General features: G+C 40.4%; 1 protein-coding gene across 4 annotated transcripts in view; it reads right to left on the bottom strand.

Annotated features, from left to right (window-relative positions):
* The window catches only part of LOC124722859 (fibulin-1-like), a 649840-nt gene that overhangs the window by 265995 nt on the left and 363580 nt on the right, over positions 1–20265 (bottom strand). For 3 of the 4 annotated variants that reach the window (XM_047247987.1, XM_047247986.1, XM_047247988.1), the window contains one exon: positions 18130–18319. The exons of the other annotated variant lie outside the window; for it this stretch is intronic. In XM_047247987.1, the coding sequence (XP_047103943.1) occupies positions 18130–18319 (190 nt within the window). The remainder of the gene's footprint in view (positions 1–18129; positions 18320–20265) is intronic. 4 annotated transcript variants of the gene reach the window in all.

The raw sequence follows: 20265 nt of genomic DNA, 5'->3' as shown, positions 1-20265 counted from the left end.
TATTGTTGAGCCTTTGTCTGAATATGAAGACTTTGATATGGTGAAATGTTTTGCAAAGAATAGTTTATCCTACATCAGAGAAATTGAAAGATGCAAAATAGTGCCTGTCAGTATTGATAACTTCAGCCCTGAGGACATACAGACATCATGTGGGTAGCATATTTAGAGGGACAGAACAAGGAGGAGATGGAAACATTTTGAGAAATACATAGAGCTGTTTGATCCTCGTGGCCCACTGCCTGCCACATCACTAGCTCAACATTATATTCATACTGTAAATGAAGTTCCTGTTTATGAGAAACCATATCATGTTGCTCAATACCTACAGTGTGTCACGGAGGACTTTATAAGTCAGTAACTTAAAGACGGGATCACAGAATCAAGTAATAGCCCCTGGTCATCACCTATTGTCATTGTACCCAAAAACTCAGCAGATAGCAGCATCTACATCTACATCTACATCTACATGATTACTCTGCAATTCACATTTAAGTGCTTGGCAGAGGGTTCATCGAACCACAATTATACTATCTCCCTACCATTCCACTCCCAAACAGCGCGTGGAAAAAACAAACACCTAAACCTTTCTGTTTGAGCTCTGATTTCTCTCATTTTATTTTGATGATCATTCCTACCTATGTAGGTTGGGCTCAACAAAATATTTTTGCATTCGGAAGAGAAAGTTGGTGACTGAAATTTCGTAAATAGATCTCGCCGTGACAAAAAACATCTTTGCTTTAATGACTTCCATCCCAACTCGCGTATCATATCTGCCACACTCTCTCCCCTATTACGCAATAATGCAAAATGAGCTGCCGTTTTTTGCACCCTTTCGATGTCCTGCGTCAATCCCACCTGGTAAGGATCCCACACAGTGCAGCAATATTCTAACAGAGGACGGACGAGTGTAGTATATGCTGTCTCTATAGTGGACTTGTTGCATCTTCTAAGTGTCCCGTCAATGAAACGCAACCTTTGGCTCCCCTTCCCCACAATATTATCTACGTGGTCTTTCCAACTGAAGTTGTTCGTAATTTTAACACCCAGGTACTTAGTTGAATTGACAGCCTTGAGAATTGTACTATTCAATGAGTAATCAAATTCCAACGGATTTCTTTTGGAACTCATGTGGATCACCTCACACTTTTTGTTATTTAGTGTCAACTGCCACCTGCCACACCATACAGCAATCTTTTCTAAATCACTTTGCAACTGATACTGGTCTTCGGATGACTTTACTAGATGGTAAATTACAGCATCATCTGCGAACAACCAAAGAGAACTGCTCAGATTGTCACCCAGGTCATTTATATAGATCAGGAACAGCAGAGGTCCCAGGACGCTTCCCTGGGGAACACCTGATATCACTTCAGTTTTATTCGATGATTTGCTTTCTATTATTACGAACTGCGACCTTCCTGACAGGAAATCACGAATCCAGTTGCACAACTGAGACGATACCCCATAGGCCCGCAGCTTGATTAGAAGTCGCTTGTGAGGAACGGTGTCAAAAGTTTTCTGGAAACCTAGAAATACAGAATCAACTTGAGATCCCCTGTTGATAGGGGCCATTACTTCATGCAAATAAAGAGCTAGCTGCATTGCACAAGAATGATATTCTCTGAAACCATGCTGATTACGTATCAATAGATCATTCCCTTCGAGGTGATTCATAATGTTTGAATACAGTATATGCTCCAAAACCCTACTGCAAACTGACGTCAATGATATAGGTCTGTAGTTCGATGGATTACTCCTACTACCCTTCTTAAACACCGGTGCGACCTACACCATTTTCCAATCTCTAGGTACAGATCTATCGGTGAGCGAGCGGTTGTATATGATTGCTAAGTAGGGAGCTATTGTATCAGCATAATCTGAAAGGAACCTAATCGGTATACAATCTGGACCTGAAGACTTGCCCGTATCAAGCAATTTGAGTTGCTTCGCAACCTCTAAGGTATCTACTTCTAAGAAACTCATGCTAGCAGCTGTTCGCATTTCAAATTCTGGAATATTCCATTTGTCTTCCCTGGTGAAGGAATTTCAGAAAACTGCGTTCAATAACTCCGCTTTAGCGGCACAGTCGTTGGTAACAGTACCATTGGCACTGCGCAGCGAAGGTATTAACTGCGTCTTGCCGCTTGTGTACTTTACATACGACCAGAATTTCTTCAGATTGTCTACCAAATTTTGAGACAATGTTTCATTGTGGAACCTATTAAAGGCATCTCGCATTGAAGTCCGTGCCAAATTTCGCGCGTCTCTAAATTTTAGCCAATCTTCGGGATTTCGCGTTCTTCTGAACTTCGCATGCTTTTTCTGTTGCCTCTGCAACAGCGTTCAGGCCTGTTTTGTGTACCATGGAGGATCAGTTCCATCTCTTACCAATTTATGAGGTATGAATCTCTCAATTTCTGTTGCTACTATATCTTTGAATTTGAGCCACATCTCGTCTATATTTGCATAGTCAGTTTGGAAGGAATGGAGATTGTCTCTTAGGAAGGCATCTAGTGACACTTTTTCCGCTTTTTTAAATAAAATTATTTTGTGTTTGTTTCTGGTGGATTTGGAAGAAACGGTATTGAGCCTAGCTACAACGACCTTGTGGCCACTAATCCCTGTATCAGTCATGATGCTCTCTATTAGCTCTGGATTGTTTGTGGCTAAGAGGTCAAGTGTGTTTTCGCAACCATTTACAATTCGCGTGGGTTCATGGACTAACTGCTCAAAATAATTTTCGGAGAAAGCATTTAGGACAATCTCGGAAGATGTTTTCTGCCTACCACCGGTTTTGAACACGTATTTTTGCCAACATATCGAGGGAAGGTTGAAGTCCCCACCAACTATAGCCGTAGGAGTGGGGTATTTATTTGTTACGAGACTCAAATTTTCTCTGAACTGTTCAGCAACTATATCATCAGAGTCTGGGGGTCGGTAGAAGGAGCCAATTATTAACTTAGTTCGGCTGTTAAGTATAACCTCCACCCATACCAATTTGCACAGAGTATCTACTTCGACTTCACTACAAGATAAACCACTACTTACAGACACAAGCACTCCACCACCAATTCTGACTAATCTATCTTTCCTGAACACCGTCTGAGACTTCGTAAAAATTTCTGCAGAACTTATTTCAGGCTTTAGCCAGCTTTCTGTACCTATAACGATTTCAGCTTCTGTGCTTTCTATTAGCACTTGAAGCTCAGGGACTTTCCCAGCACAACTACAACAATTTACAACTACAATTCCGACTGTTCCTTGATCCAAGCACGTCCTGTATTTGCCATGCACCCTTTGAGATTGCAGCCCACCCCATACTTTCCCGAGGCCTTCTAACCTAAAAAACCGCCCAGTCCACGCCACACAGCCTCCACTACCCATGTAGCCACCAGCTGAGTGTAGTGAACTCCTGACCTATTCAGCGGAACCCGAAACCCCACCACCCTATGGCGTAAGTCAAGGAATCTGCAGCCAACACGGTCGCAAAACCGTCTGAGCCTCTGATTCAGAACCTCCACCCGGCTCTGCACCAAAGGTCCGCAGTCAGTTCTGTCAATGATGCTGCAGATGGTGAGCTCTGCCTTCAACTCGTAAGCAAGACCGGCAGCCTTCACCAAATCAGATAGCCGCTGGAATCCAGAGAGAATTTCCTCAGATCCAAAGTGACACACGTCATTAGTGCCGACATGTACCACCACCTGCAGCTGGCTGCACCCTGTGCTCTTCATGGCATCTGGAAGGACCCTTTCCACATCAGGAATGACTCCACCTGGAATGCACATGGAGTGCACACTGGATTTCTTCCCTTCCTTAGCCGCCATATCCCTAAGGGGCCCCATTACGCGCCTAACATTGGAGCTCCCAACTACCAATAAGCCCACCCTCTACGATTGCCTGGACCTTGAAGGCTGAGAATCATCCTCTGAAACAGGGCAGGCAGCTGCATCTGGCTCAGCCAGAGACAGAACCTGAAACCTGTTTGTCAGACGCACCGGGGAGGCTTTCTGATCAGCCTCTGGGGACGTCTTTCGCTGCCTGCCATGCCTTGGAATGACCTGCCAATCAACCACAGGCGAGGGCTCAGCCCCACTGTGGGCAGCAACTGGGGCAACCACAGCGGCAGACCGATCTGGGGACAGACGGAACCAGGTTGACATCCCGGTGATACCCAAGTCCGGCTCCCCACAGTGGTGCCCATTGGCAACAGCCTCAAGCTGCGTGACCGAAGTCAGCGCTGCCTGCAGCTGTGAGTGAAGGGATGTCAACTCAGCCCTCATCTGAACACAGCAATCACAGTCCCTGTCCATTCTAATCGATGTTGAACAACAGTTACTTAAACACGAGTCCGTGCCTAGATAACGCAAGGGAAACACGCAAAGAATGTATGAACTAACCTGTACAAATGCCTAACGACTGCGCTACAATCTGCCTGAATTTACGATTACAGTAACTAAAACTCAAAATTACACCTCCTATATGAAACTATGTAGCAAATAAGTGAGCTAGGAGTATATGACTTGCTGCTGGCAGCTGCTTATCCAACGGTGGCAGGGAGCACACTGGCTGTGACCAACCGACACTGGCCGTTCAAAACAAAAACAGAAGACAAACAACTACGCAAATTTACACTATTCAGGTACTAAAACGCGATGCTACAACTCTCAAATACTATAATACGCCCAAAATTTATGAATTAAACAATACAAGTACCCAAAAACACGCAAAGAAATTAAGAATTAAACTATGTAACAAATAAGTGAGCTAGGAGTATACGACTTGATGCTGGCAGCTGCTGATCCAACGGCGGCAGGGAGCACACTGGCTGTGACCAACCGACACTGGCCGTTCAAAACAAAAACAGAAGACAAACAACTACGCGAATTTACACTATTCAAGTACTAAAACGCGATGCTACAACTCTCATATGTTATAATACGCCCGAAATTTATAAATTAAACAATGCAAGTACCCAAAGACATGCAAAGAAATTAAGAATTAAACTATGTAACAAATAAGTGAGCTAGGAGTATACGACTTGCTGCTGGCAGCTGCTTATCCAACGGTGGCAGGGAGTACACTGGCTGTGACCAACCGACACTGGCCGTTCAAAACAAAAACAGAAGACAAACAACTACGCAAATTTACACTATTCAGGTACTAAAACACGATGCTACAACTCTCAAATACTATAATACGCCCAAAATTTATGAATTAAACAATACAAGTACCCAAAAACACGCAAAGAAATTAAGAATTAAACTATGTAACAAATAAGTGAGCTAGGAGTATACGACTTAATGCTGGCAGCTGCTGATCCAACGGCGGCAGGGAGCACACTGGCTGTGACCAACTGACACTGGCCGTTCAAAACAAAAACAGAAGACAAACAACTACGCCAATTTACACTATTCAAGTACTAAAATGCGATGCTACAACTCTCACATGTTATAATGCGCCCGAAATTTATAAATTAAACAATGCAAGTACCCAAAGACACGCAAAGAAATTAAGAATTAAACTATGTAACAAATAAGTGAGCTAGGAGTATACGACTTGCTGCTAGCAGCTGCTTATCCAACGGCAGCAGGGAGCACACTGGCTGTGACCAACTGACACTGGCAGCTCAAAACAAAAGCAAAGCATATAATTTCTGTTGAGACTACTGCTGGTTTGTTTTGAACATTTCTTGAATGTCAGTGATGTCCATTTTGTGAAGTGTAATAAATACATCCTATAGAAGGTTAATTTCTGCAACTCACGGTGAGTCATTAGCAGCTAATATTTTTAGTGAGACATGCTGGTCACGGGATAACAGAATGCACAGCAGCACAAAATTGCTGGTGGGTAAAACGCAGACATGATGTTGAATGGTGTGTCAGGAACTGTATTCCTTGTGCACAAAGGCTGAAACTCTGTCAACAAAGGATTATCTTAGAAAGATTACCCAAGGCAGATAAACCATATCAGATGATTGGGATGGATATTTTTGGGCCATTCATGCAAAAACCAACAGAAAACCATTATGTTTTGACAATAACTGATCATTTTTCATGTTTTATTTTGAAGACAGCAACATCAAACTAGCAGGCTGAATCAGTAGCACATGCAGTGAAGAACCAGTGGATATCATAGTTTGGAATGCCTGAAACAAATAATAACTGGTGAAGGATCAAATTTTATGTCTGAATTAATGTTGCACTTACAACAATTATTGCACATTAAGCAACTTTGGACTAGTGCTTTACAACCACAGACAAATGGTTGAACAGAGTTCCCCTACCCTCTGTGACAGTTCATGTCAGTTGAATTCATCCTTTTAAGAGAACCATAAATATGCTGCCTCAACTGTCAGTCACATCTTTGAAAGAGGGGAGGGAAGAATGTGGGAAAAAGGAAAGAAGGAAAAAGTTAGGAGTTAGGCAAGAAGAATGAGGTAATTCTGTCATTACTGTCACACATCTCTACATACTTCAGTCGTGAGCCAGATTAATAAACTAACAACAGGATTTCCTCTTCCTTTTGGGAACATGGCTCTACCCTAGGGCAGAAAGAAGCAGTTTCAGCATCAAATATTGGGCTTGGGACAAAAAGGAAAAGGAACATGAGAAGTTCGTCACAATTGGCCTACTATGCTGTTGCTGGGTAACAGAAGCCCTCAAGATACATCCTCTAACAATGTCAAATCACCAGTGAACCTTAAGATTAGATTGTAATATTTGGGCACAAGAGAATGAAATTTGGAGGTTGGAAGACACATCTGGCAAATTGCAGCTCACAGTAAATAATCAAACAGTGATATACAGGGAGAGTATCACATACTGTGGTCAGCTTTTGCACAGCTACAGGCATTACTACATCAGATGATGTAGTTAGACCAACGAGTGTGATGAAAAATGGGGTTGTTGGACACAGTCAGTTATATTTTGACAATTGTTTTCAAAACAGCCAACACAGTGGATCTAGAAAATATTAACAGGTCATTACAATAAAAAGGCAGTGGGGAAACAGCTGGCTTGCACACTACCCAGCTCGCCAGTCTGGAAAAAGACAACTGTGCATTTTGGCCGCAGCGCTAATGGACCACAATCAGGCAGCAGCTGATGCAACTAATCATGACTGAGACATATTCAGTGACTGTCCAGATAACTTAGACAGTTAACGATTGCAAAAATAGTCTGCAACATTGATGACAGTATCACTGATGCATACATGGAACAACAGGAAGCCATGTTACACATTTTTCTTGGGCATTAATACCAATAAAATCCAAGCCATATTACTTGTACTATTATAATTACTAATAGGAGTAAGGAAGAATTTCTATCACTATACCTGACCACCATTATGAGAAAACAAATGGACACGAATTTGGAAAGTCATACTCAGATAGCATGGCGTGGAAAACTGTACAAAAATTTGTGTAGTTGAAAGTGCTCAGAATACTACTGGTGCCACCAAACAGACAAACTCATGCCCTCCTCTTTGTGAATAACAACACTGCTGAGCTTACCAGTCACCAACTGCACTGCAAAACATGTGATACCATTCTGGGATCATGTAAGTTTTCCTTGTTGCACTCCCAAAATTATGCTATAGAATGTCTGAAAGTAGCAATGTCTGGCAAAACAGAGTTTTTCCAAAGAGCAGGTCTACATTAGTTATATTCTGTAGCAAACCAAAAAGTTGTATCTTTATTTGTTACACACAAGGTCAAAAAGTGGCATACAGTGAATAGAGCTACATGGTCAGGGGTTGTTAATGGTACCTGCCTCTCAATGGCACAACACTTCTGCTATTTAGTGAGTGGTCTCCTTTATTCTTAAGGTTCAATTCTCTTTTCTATTCCTCCTTAAATTATCCTGGTCAGCAGCTTGGATGCATTAGCTGTCAAGCTGATTCTGTGTTAGTTCTCACATTTATCTGCCCTTGCTGTCTTCAGTACAGTGTGTATGACACTTTTTCAAAACTCCAGTTAATGTCTCCTGTCTTATAGAATATACACACTAAAAGGAGTACCCATTTGGTTGCCACTTCACCCCAATGATTTTAAAAATTCTGTAGGAATGTTGTACACCTTATCTGCTTTGTTTGATTGCAAAAGTCCCCTAAAGCTCTGCCAAACTTCTACTCAAATACTTTGTTCCTATGTCCTCCAAGATTTATTTTGCCTTTTCTATATGCTGAATCTGTGTATCTGATGAATATTTTCTTCTTGATTCCTTTGCATTTTTCCTGTATCCACTTTGCTTTAGCCCTTGAACTGCCAACTCATTTCATTTCTGAGGGACTTACATATCTATATTCCTTTCATCTCTTGAACATTTTAGTATTTCCTTGTTTTGACAATCAATTGACATATTTCATCTCTTGCCCATGATTTCTTCACCTTTCTTATACCTGTATTTGATGGCCCAATGTCTGTGATCACTCTTTTTATAGACACGCACATGCACCCAAGGTGCCTACTGTGGTATTCAGTATTGCAATACCAACAGGCTCCACCTGTTCCAACATGCATCATCATTCATCAGTATTTCAGTACCCACCCCCTTGTGTGTTGATTCTTTGTGATGATTGTCTTAAACTTCAGCCTACTCTTCATCATTGCTAAATTGTGATCTGAGCCTATATCTGCTCCTGGGAATGCCTTACAATCCAATATCTGATTTCAGAATCTCTATCACACTATGAAATAATCCAGCCTGTATCTTTCACTGCCTTCTAGTCTTTCTCAAGTGGAATCCTTTTGTGATTTTTGAACAGTGTACTTGCTGTTACTAGCTGAAACTGATTGCAGGTCTCAAAGATAATTTTTTCCTATCTCATTTGTATTATTGAGCTCATTTTCTCCTATATATCTCTCTTCTGTTGCATTTCTCACTTTTGTTTTCCAAGTATCACGATTTTATCTCCCTTTGCATAGTTAGTTATCCTCAAGACTTCTTTAATCTCAGTACCTTCTGCCCATGATCTCAGCCTACATCTACTCCTTGGAATGCCTTAGAATCCAGTATCTGATTTCAGAATCTCTGGCATGAACACTAGAGCTGTAGTTGATGATGTTGTGTAGGGGTACACTGGATTACCCCCCCCCCCCCTCCTCTATGAGGGTTCAGGACAGTCAAGTGGAGAGGTGGTGGTGAGGACCTGTATAACACCCATTGTGTCATGAGACAACATAAAAATAAATATCAATTTATTGTTGAGAGTTTTACAGTGACAGTCTCATCCTCAGTACAGTCTGGTATCAACCAGGAGGGTGCCGCATGGCGCATCAGCACCAGTCATGGAATCTGTGGTTCCAGCGCTTGGTGTTGCCTTTATGCCTTTAGTCAGTTCTGTGGCTGTGTGCAGGGTGGAGTGGTGGACAGTGTGTCCCCACAATCTAGTGTGACTGTGGACATCTGGCGAAGCCTCATCACTCTCATAGAGTGTAGCTGCACTTAGGTTTGCCTCCAGAAATTGCCATAACCCTGATAACAGTTCTCATGATGGTGAGTAGGTAAGGTGCTACAGGCACTAAAAAGGAGTGGTGGCACCAGGTGCCCTGCTCCCAAGTTGAACAGCTTACAGCTGGACAGATAAGTTCTTCATCCACAGAAGTAGACTCGATGATAGCTGGCAACAGGTGGCCTTGCAACAAATGGAGCTGGCCTTCCATCAGTATCTGTGATGCAGATGGAAAGACCAGACTCTGTGCCTTGAGAGTAAGGAAGGGGAAGGATATAAGGTGGTTTTTGACAGGATTTCCCTGTAAGGCTGAATGAATGTGTTCCAGTTTTCTGAGCCTCTTAGCATTCACTGCTGAACTAATGTTATGGTTCAGAGCATTCTTTTATGCAAGGTTTGCAGCCTGAAAAGCATTCTTGTATAGTCTTTAGGTGTAGTTACTATTCACAGCCCCATTAACGGAATATTGTTATGCCTCCTTTGCAAAGAAGTTATGGTGTGGATTCAGGTGATCCTGATGCTCTCTCTTGCACAGTCTGTGGCAATGTGCTCCTTCCTTGTTTGTGTTCCAGCACCATCAAGTGTTTACACTTGTTATGCAGCCACTGCATATCGGGTAGTTCATTCCAAGCAGCTCAAAAATTTTATTCTTTCCTCTAATACTATTTAGCTGTGCAACTGTTGATTTGGTTTTGATTCTGATGAGAATAATCTTATCACTTCACTGTTAACAGTAACTCACTCTTCACCTCATCTTCCTATTCAGTACTAATCCTATTCTAGTTAGATCGTTTTCTATTCTTATTTGTAATGCTGTATATTTGTCACACAAGATATCTTTATTTTCTTTCCATTTAACTTCAATGTGACCACTATTACATATAGATTCAGCCTTTGCATTTCCCTTTTCAGATTTTCTAGTTTTCCTATCGTAACCACATTTCCCATATTCCAAGATCCAACTCTTACAATATCATCATTTCATTCATTTTTCAGTCCGTTATTTGTTTAATTACAATTTCTGAGCATCAAGCCAACACAATGATGGCTTTTGCAAATGTCAGACATAACAATATGACAGAAATTGTGTTACGTATTTCAGATGTTGCATCTTACATCTATGTTATACATTTATTACTTTGCGCCTTGTTACTGTTTCATATCACAAGCTATGTCTTAGATTTCACTGAATGAATATAAACATTTTCCTCATGGCTACCTCTTATGGAGATCCAATTGGGGGACTAATCCAGAATATTTTGTCAAGGGAAAGATCACCACAATTACAGGCCACATTTCCTTTGGGTAAATATTACTATGTCTTTAACACATGGATTTCCATTGCTTTCTGCATCCTTATATCATTGATAACTGCAAATTCATCTGCCTTTTATGAAAGTTTCCCATCCCACAGCCAGAGCATGGCCTGAACAGTTGTCCATTCCTCTGTACCATTCTGACAAGGCCATTGGCAGAATAAGGTCAACTTGACTCCTTATACCAGAAATCTTCAGCCACTATAGCTGATGACTTTTATTCTATATCAAACTAGTGTCTGGGATCAAACACAGGTCCCAGGACTTTCAGAATACCATTCAAAGATAATATCCCTAGACCATGATAGCACACTGTGATCAAGAGTACAGTAGCTGAAATATACCAGTGTGCAAAACGTAAGGACAAACATAATTTTCACTCGATGTGCCATTTTGCAATAACATAGCTCAATGAAACTTGAAACACCCATGGAAAGAAATGCTACAGTATAGTACAAAAGGTAACTGAAAGAAACACAATGAGAAATCAGAAATGGCATTTTCATTCAAATATAATAATTACACTAAAGTCACCTTAATTTATGACAGTCTCCTGAACATTAAAAAAGGTGGAAATCATTCTTAATATGATGTGTGATCACCACCACCAACACTGGATGCTCTGAATGTGCTCCCATGCTAGCCACAAGGTTGATAAGGAGCTCTTGTGATAGGGCATTCCATTCCTCCACCAGCATGGTTGAGAGCTGCCGGGTGGTCACTGGTACATGTAGTCATGCTTCAATGCATATCCCTAACACATCCACATGTGTTCGATGAACTTTAAATTGGAGGAACAGGCATGCCTCTCTATTCACCACATATCCTCTCATTCCATGAGCTCTTTCACCTGTCCTTTTTGATGCAATCATGCACTGTCATCCATGTAAATGTAGTTAAGGCTAAATGCACCCCAGAAAAGATGGACATGTGAAGGACTACAGTTACACAATAAGGCTGACCAGTGAGTGTGCCATGTTCAAAGATTTGGTGGCCAGTACAGCCATGCAACATTATACCTCCCAACACCGTAACATTTGGACCACCAAAATGATCATGTGTGACAATGTTCTTGAGTGCATTATGTGTTCCCACATCTGACCATATGAAGGCACATTCAGAATCACTACTCAGACTGAATCTACTCTTGTTCAAGAAGAAAATGTGACCCCAATCCTTGTTGGTTTAGTTTCTATGCTCTTGGCACCATCTCAAACGCTGATGCCAAAGTGCATTTGTCAACGGAACACAAGATACTGGTCATCAGGCAAAAAGACCACCCCCATGCAGTCACTATGCCTCTGTGGAGCATGAGATTGTGTGCCTTTCAGGCCTGTTAATTGTGGCTGGAATTGCATCTCCTATTTGACATGGGTACCTTCTTGCCAGCTGCACAATATAATGGTCATCTGTTAGTGTAGTTGATCATGTGCGACCAACTCCTCTCCTTCGGCCAGCAGTGCCTGTGATTCAGGACACTCTACAGGCACATGAAACAGTTCTGTGAGCAATACCAAACTAATGGGTTACTCTCATCCCACTTCATCCTTCTTCCAGTTAATAGATCATTCTTCTGCACATGAAGTCACCCAAATGTTGTGTCTGGGCCATACTGCAATTAAGTACACCACCACAGTGCTCTATAAATGCTTGCTGATACACAAACTGTCTTTCTCCATTCCATAAACTGCCTGGTGTTGTGGGGCCTGCTCCATCTGTTGCTATAGTCTTGCTGACCTCACATCGTATGATGTCTTCATTATGTGCACAAATGGGAGACATCTGGCAACAAGCTCCCACTTTCATCCATTTTCACTGGGTTTTTAAAATGTTATGTACTTTATCTATTTCATCCTTTAGTTTTGCACAGCAGTGCATATAACTGTGAAAATTGAAAGAGTTAATTGCTAAGGGATGGTGGTGGCTGTATAAGGCAGTAAGGTGACTGAAATGGAAATGGGATAACACTTTTGTAATGTGTGTAGACCTCTGACCACAGAGCAGAGTAACAGCAGCAGCAGCTTATCTGTAGTACATAGTTTGTTTACATTGTTTAATTTAGTGCTATTCTAACTTACTTCTCAGCAGAAGTGAACAGTAGCTGATCATTTAGCTGTTTTTAGTAGCACTATATATTTATGTTGCAAAAATTTGCATATTTTTCGATCTGTTGTCTTGAGTGAGTTTACTTCGTAGTGTAGTTTCCCGCGGCAGAAGTCCCCAGTGTTGCTCTGTTTACTGGATTCTATGATCTTTGCAAATAGTAAATATTCAGTAGACCTCCAGCCTCAGATCCTCAGAGTTTAATCTTGTGTTTTGTAAGTGTATATTCAATTAATCAGTAGTGCAGCATTTATTCAGCTGTTTGTTTTGAGACTAGTGACCATTCTAATCTGCATAGTTAGCTGCTCAGTTCTGTGTCAGCTACTGCCTGTGACACATTTCCGAGACATCAAGTAATGTATTAAGATTTTTCTGTGTTTTTAATAGTATATATTTTTTTGAAACATCAGGAGGGTAACAAGTTGCTTATCTCAGTTTTTGCAAGCTTTTACGGTTTACTCTTCAATTAGTCTTGCTAGGATGGGTAGGACATGTGCCTGCTGTGTGCGGGCACAGGAGGAGCTGGCCATAGTTCATGAACAGTTTAATGTGGCTTTGGCTGTGATCAGTCACCTTCAGGCTACTGCCTTGGGGTGTAGTGTTGGTGGAGATTTTGGAGCATTGCATGGGATACCTCAGGTGTCACCTGTTTTGCCCAGGGGCTCTACTGCTGAGGCATCTTCTAGTGTACCTAAAGCAGTGGACCCACAGGATAAGTGGCAGGTGGTAACAAGTTAGCGTTGCTCAAGACGGAGGACCAATATGGAGGCTGGCTGTATGGCATAGCCTTTTCACCCTGTGAGTGAACAGGTGGCTGTTCCTTCAGCAGGGTCCAAGCAGGAACACATGGGCAGGAGTTTGCTAGTTAGTGGGAGCTCCAATGTTAGGCACATTATGGAGCCCCTCAGAAAAATAGCATTCAGGGCTGTAAAGAACGCCAGTATGTGCTCAGGATGTCTGCCAGGAGGGCCTCATTCATGATGTGAAAGTGGCCTTGCTTGTGTCTATTGAGTGTGCAGGGTACAGTTGTCTGCAAGTTGTGGCTCACATTGGCACTGACAACGCCTGTTGTATGGCTTCTGAGGTCATCCTCAGTGCTTAAAGGTGGCTGTCAGAGGTGGTGAAGACTGCTGGCTTCGCATGTGGGGGTGCAAGCAGAGCTTGCAACTTGCAGCATCATTCCCAGAGTTGACCAGGGTCCTTTGGTCTGGAGCCAAGTGTAGGGTCTCAGCTGAAGGCTTCATTGTCGCTGTGATGGTCTTGGCTATAGATTTCTGGAACTATGTTATTGGTTTGGGATTTGTAGGACTCCTCTTGATAGGTCAGTGGTGCACTACACAAAGGAAGCAGCTACTTGGGTAGCCAAGTACTTGTGGAGTGCACATGAAGATTTTTTAGGCTAGGCAGTAGCTTGAGGTACTCACATGATCACTCGTCAGTCAAAACACACATTGGGAAATCAGACCATGTTCAGTGTAAAGAAAGTTAAACTGTAAAAATTTTGCCAGTAAACTGTCGAAGTACTCATAACAAAGTCCTAAAATTTACTGCCCTCCAGGAAAGTTCTCAACCTCAAATTATTCTTGTGACTGAGAGCTGAAGTAAAAAGCTCTGAGATATTTAGCTAGTCTTGGAATGTTTATTGGAAAGACAAATTAGATGCAATTGGAGGGGGGAGTATTCACTGTAGGTGACAAAAATTTTGTCTCTACTGAGATTGAAATTTAGTGTGTTAGTAAAGTTATCTGGTCATGCATAATAGATCTAAGTGAAGCCAAGTTAATTGTTGGATGTTTATACTGACCATCCAATTCTACTATGACAGTTCTAGAGTCATTAAAAGAAAGTCTATGGTTATTAATGCATAAATAGCCAGATCATGACTTCAACCTACCAAGTATAGGTATGTGTATGGACTCATTGCAGTTAGTCTTGTGAAGTACTTTTGAATACATTTTCTGAAAACTGTCTTGAGCAACTACTTTGGCACCCCAATGGAAGTATCTTGGACCTTATAACTAGAAACCGGTCGGACATTATCAATGGTATTAGTATATACATGGGGATTAGAGATCATATCATCATAGCGACTATGGTTACAAAAGTAAATAAATCAGTTAAGAGGGATAGGAGAGTGTTTCTGCTAGAAAGAGCAGATAATCGGTTGTTAGCATCTCACTTAGACAACGAACTACAATCATTTAGTTCCAGAATGATGGACACAGAGGAATTATGGGCAAAGTTTAAACAAACTGTAAATTGTGCACTGGACAAGTATGTGCCTAGTACAAAGTAAGTGGATTACAGATGGAAAAGAACCACTGTGGTTTAATAACAAAATTCAGAAAATGCTGCACAAGCAAAGGCTGTTGCACTCTTAGTTCAAAATAGAACATGCAAATGACAACAGGCAAAGATTAGTAGAGATTCATGCATCTGTGAAAAGATCCATGTGCAAAGCATACAACAACTACCACCAACGTAGCTTGCCTCAGGATCTGGAAGAGAACCTGAAAAAATTCTGGTCCTATGTAAAATTGCTAAGTGGGTCTAAGGCTTCCATTCAGTCACTCATTCACCTGTCTGGTTTGACAGTAGAATGTAGCAAAAGAACAATGAAGTTTTAAATTCCACATTTAAGAAATTGTTCATGCAGTAAAATCATACAGACATAGTGCTGCTTGACAATAGCACAGAGTCAAATATGAATGACATGAGAATAAGCATCTCTGGCATAGAGAGACAACTGAAAGAGTTGGAGACAAATAAATCAGCAGGTCTGGATGGAATCCCTATTCAGTTTTACAAAAAGTACTCTACATCATTGGCCCCTTACTTAGTTTGCATTTATCATGAATCTCTTGACCAGCACTATGTATCAAGTAACTGGAAAGAAGCACAGGTGATTCCTGTATATAAGACAGGTAACAGAACAGACCCACAAAATTACAAACCAATATCCTTAATATCAGTTTGCTGCAGAATTCGAAAGCACATTCTGAGTTCAAATTTAATAAATTTCCTAGAGACTGAAAAGTTCATGTCTACAAATCAGTACAGCTTTAGAAAGCATCGCTCACATGAAATTCAGCTTGCTCTTTTCTCATATGACATACTGTGAACTATGGATGAATGGCAACAGGCAATTTCCACATTTCTACATTTCCAAAAAGCATTCGATTCAGAACCCCACTGCAAACTGTTAACAAAGGTACATGTATATGGAATAGGCTCCCAGATATGTGACTGGCTCAAAGACTTCTTAAGTAATAGAGCTCAGTATGTTGTTCTCAATGGTGAGTGTTTATTGGAGACAGGGGTAACATCAGGAGTGCCCCAGGGAGGTGTGATAGAACCGTTGCTATTTTCTATATGCATAAATGATCTGGCAAACAGGGTGGACAGTAATCTGTGGATGTTTACTGATGATGCTTTATATATCTGAAGGTTAAAGATAAGTACCTATATGTTGATACAAGATGGCTGACCTAGACTAAATTTCTAGTTGGTGTGATGAATGGCAGCTCACTCTTACTGTATAAAAATATAAGTTAATGTGGTTGAGTAGGAAAAACAAACCTGTAATGTTCGGATACAGCATTACTAGTATCCTGCATGACAGTCATGTATTTTAAATATGTGGGCGTAGCATTGCGAAGCAATATGAAAAGGAAAGAGCATGCGAGGATTGTGGTAGAGAAGGCAAATGGTCGACTTTGGTTTATTGGGAAATTTTAGGAAAGCGTAGTTCAGTTGTAAAGGAGACTGCATTAAGGACACTGGTATGACCTATTCTTGAGAACTGTTTGAGTGTTTGGGATTTTCACCATGTCGGATAGAAAGAAGACATCAAACTAATGTTACCAATAGGTTTGATCAGCATGTAAGTGTTACAGATAAGCTTCAGGAGCTCAAATGGGAACCCATGGAGGGAAGAAGACACTCATTTCAAAGAACACTACTAAGAAAGTTTAGATAATCGGCATTTGAAGCTGACTGCTGCGCAATCTTACTGCCACCAACATAAATTTCGCATAGCGACCATGATAATAAGATATGAGAAATCACGGTTCATATGGAGGCATATAGATACTGTTTTTTCCTTGCTCTATCTGCGAGTAGAAGAGGAAAGGAAACGACTAGTTGTGGTACAAGGTACCCCCCACCATGCACCGTGTAGTGGCTTGTGGAGTATGTATGTAGATGCAGATGTAGATGTAGAGATATTGCTCCTCATATCAGAGATCATAGGATTCAGTAGTAAAAAGAATTTCTTTGCTGTAAATAAAGTAAATTACAAAGATAGTATATCATTAGAGATGCAGCACAAACTCAAACTAGAAAAGGTTGTGACAGGCAATTAACAATTGCTTTTGAAAGGGAACATGCTGGCACTTGCATGCAGTGTGTAAGGAGTGATGAGAGATACACCAAATGAAAGACATTATTTCAAGAAAATCTGCTGCATTAAAACTGATAGCACAGTTTCTTTTGCATAGTGACTGATTAATGTTTTACATGATGACTAGTTTAATGATAAGAAAGTCACACCAAGATTATCTGAAATATGTAATAGAGTTCTATGCAATGAGTTTGAGGTGAACTAAAGACGATTTAAGCCAAAAATCTGTTGGAATTTGGACTCTTCACTCTTGTGTCTCAATCAAAAACTAATGTGTGAGATCAGCTCACTTGCTTAGTGCCCTGACCTACTATTTCTCCTTTAAGATCAAGAAAAATACCAATGGCTAAAGCATTCAGTCTCTGAAGATTCTGTTATGAGAGATTACATAAGACAACAAACAAATTTTGGTGTAGCTAAATGAGATTGAAAAATGAAGTGGTAATTATTTGAGATCAAGTAGAAATTTGGGCAGTCAATACTTATATGCCATTAGTAATTAAATATTCCTTATCAAATAAAAACAAAAGAATTTTTGTAGAAAAAGTATGAGAATGAATAGTTTCTGAGGAATTGAAATCGGTGGCTAAAAGGAACCATAAACTTTATTGTCAAGGACCTATAACTATTCTTATGAATTAAGTAATCATTAAGTTCTATTCTTCCTAACAAATGTCAAATTAAGCTTAAGAGAGACTTATGTACACAATAATGAGAATATATTTTAATCACTAATAGTGCTTACTAATTTTAAGGAAAACTTTTTCAATATTTTTCTCAGTATATTGGCATTATAAACTACATAGGGTAACTTTCACATAAAAATAAAAAAATCATGTATTAAAGGGTTTGTACCTCTCTGCTGGTTTGTTACAGTTATCAAGTCCTTCTTGGCACTCATCAATGTCAACACAGTTCTGAGGGTTTTCTGCATCAGTTCTGTAGCCTTCAGTACAGGAAGGATTGCACCAGAATCCTCCTAATGTGTTTACACATCGTTCTCCAGGGCTGCATGTATGTTTACCCATTACACATTCATCAATATCTGCCAACAATGGAGTATTTTTATATTTTTCATTGTTAAATAAATAATTCTCTTCCTACATAACTGCTTGAAACAATTTTACTTGTCAGCTAACTGGTATACATGCATGAGCTTTTGAGATAGAGAGCATTGGAGAAGAGCACCCTTGTGACATCAATGTGAATGGGAAAGTAGACATATCATGAAAATTAGATATTGCCAGTCCTTGTACTAGCCATCAGAATTGACATTCCCAGAAGCATTAGTCTGAAATTTCCTGGCATATGAAAACTGTGTGCTGGGCTCTGATTCGAACCTTCAAACTTTGCCTTTCACATAAACACTGTCTATAATCCTGCATGCCAAGAATGTATTACCAAAAAATACTAGAGGCAGAGGAGTAAACTTCATGCCAAAGATGAACTGAACACTTTTAGAATGGTTTTAGCAACAGCAGCAAAGCTTCTGACTTATTGGAAAGAAATTCAATTCCACCCGCCTATCTGAATGTGGGAGCTAACATCTGACATAGCTAGCAACAATTAATTCAGTATACCACAAATTTCTCAAGTGAGAATTTAAAAAAAAGATCTTCCTGAAAAGCAATTTTACTTAACAAACAAGTGCAAAATGTATTAGTGGAAACTGAAACTTAACAGCTCATTCTTCATATTATTCCATGAACTAATTTAGCTTATCTTTTACACAACACTGAAGCTAATTCAGGTTGCTGAAGTAACTAATATATCATCAGGTAGGACCAATATAGGTAATTTCACCTTTTGAACATTGAAATGTAATTTACAAAAACATCATGTCAAATAAGTCATTGATATTACATCTATCCATCACTAGGAACATATATAATCAATTTCCTTGGTTACAGTAGAACCGTTCAGTTATGAACAATAAAATAATGAAAGATACTGAAAAAATACTGTTTTTGTAATGTCTGAAACCAGTAACAACTCTGATTAAGATGTTGTCCACTTACTATGCAACTACTAATCGTAACAGCATATAATTACTTAGTAATTACTGAAACTCACAAAATGAAATCTTATTGACAATATGAACAAAGTGGTTATTTGGACTACAGTAATACTTATTCAAATTCTGCTCACACAAAAAATAATTTATGCATATTTGAAACCATAAACATGTTAGGAAGATTTGGGATGGAGTAGTTTCTGTGTAATTAACAAAACTGTAGTTTTTCAGGCTTTTCTGATGAATCTGTTGCAAACACACTTCTCAGGTTTTCCGCTGGATTGTATTGTGTAAATCCCATAACATTCCATCGATACATCTGCTTGATATCTTCAGGTGATGTTAGTTTCTGCTTTCACTGCTGGAAGAAGCAACTGACGATAATCGGGTGGTGGCATCAATATCTATCTAGCCAGGAGCAGGCAATATGCATGCACAGAAAATACTCATCGTTGGAGGACAGTAATGCTCCTAGTGCCTCCTGCTGGGAGCCGCAGGAAGGCCTCCTTTGCATGCACTGTGGGCAACAACTGTGCTGCCAGACACTCCTATGGTTAAAAGCTGAATTAAATCTCAGCAGCACATTGCGTCGAGTCACGAATTGGAAGTTCTTGTTTTCCCTGTTTTGATTTAATGGCAACCAGTGCTGGATATTAGGCAGTGCTCAAATGAAAACCTGCATCCCTGTTGATAAGACTATCCACTGCATGGATGTGTATGGCCTCCTTAACAACAAAGTCCCAGAAATATGATACTGGGGATAAAATTCCAGTCTTTTCATAAAACATGCAATGCCCCATGTCCAGGCAATGTTCTGCCACCGCCGATTTATCATGCCACCCCAGACATGTATGACAATGGTGTTTGACACAAAGTTCGTGGACAGTTTGGAGTGTCTGCCCAATATAAGATTTTCCATATTGGCATGGGATCTTATGCATGCTACATTTCCTAAGGCCAAGGTCATCTTTGACTAA

Source organism: Schistocerca piceifrons, chromosome X (assembly GCF_021461385.2).
Source record: "Schistocerca piceifrons isolate TAMUIC-IGC-003096 chromosome X, iqSchPice1.1, whole genome shotgun sequence".
Lineage (NCBI taxonomy): Eukaryota > Metazoa > Arthropoda > Insecta > Orthoptera > Acrididae > Schistocerca > Schistocerca piceifrons.
Note: the sequence above shows the minus strand (reverse complement) of the source record. Positions and strands in the feature narration are given on the sequence as shown.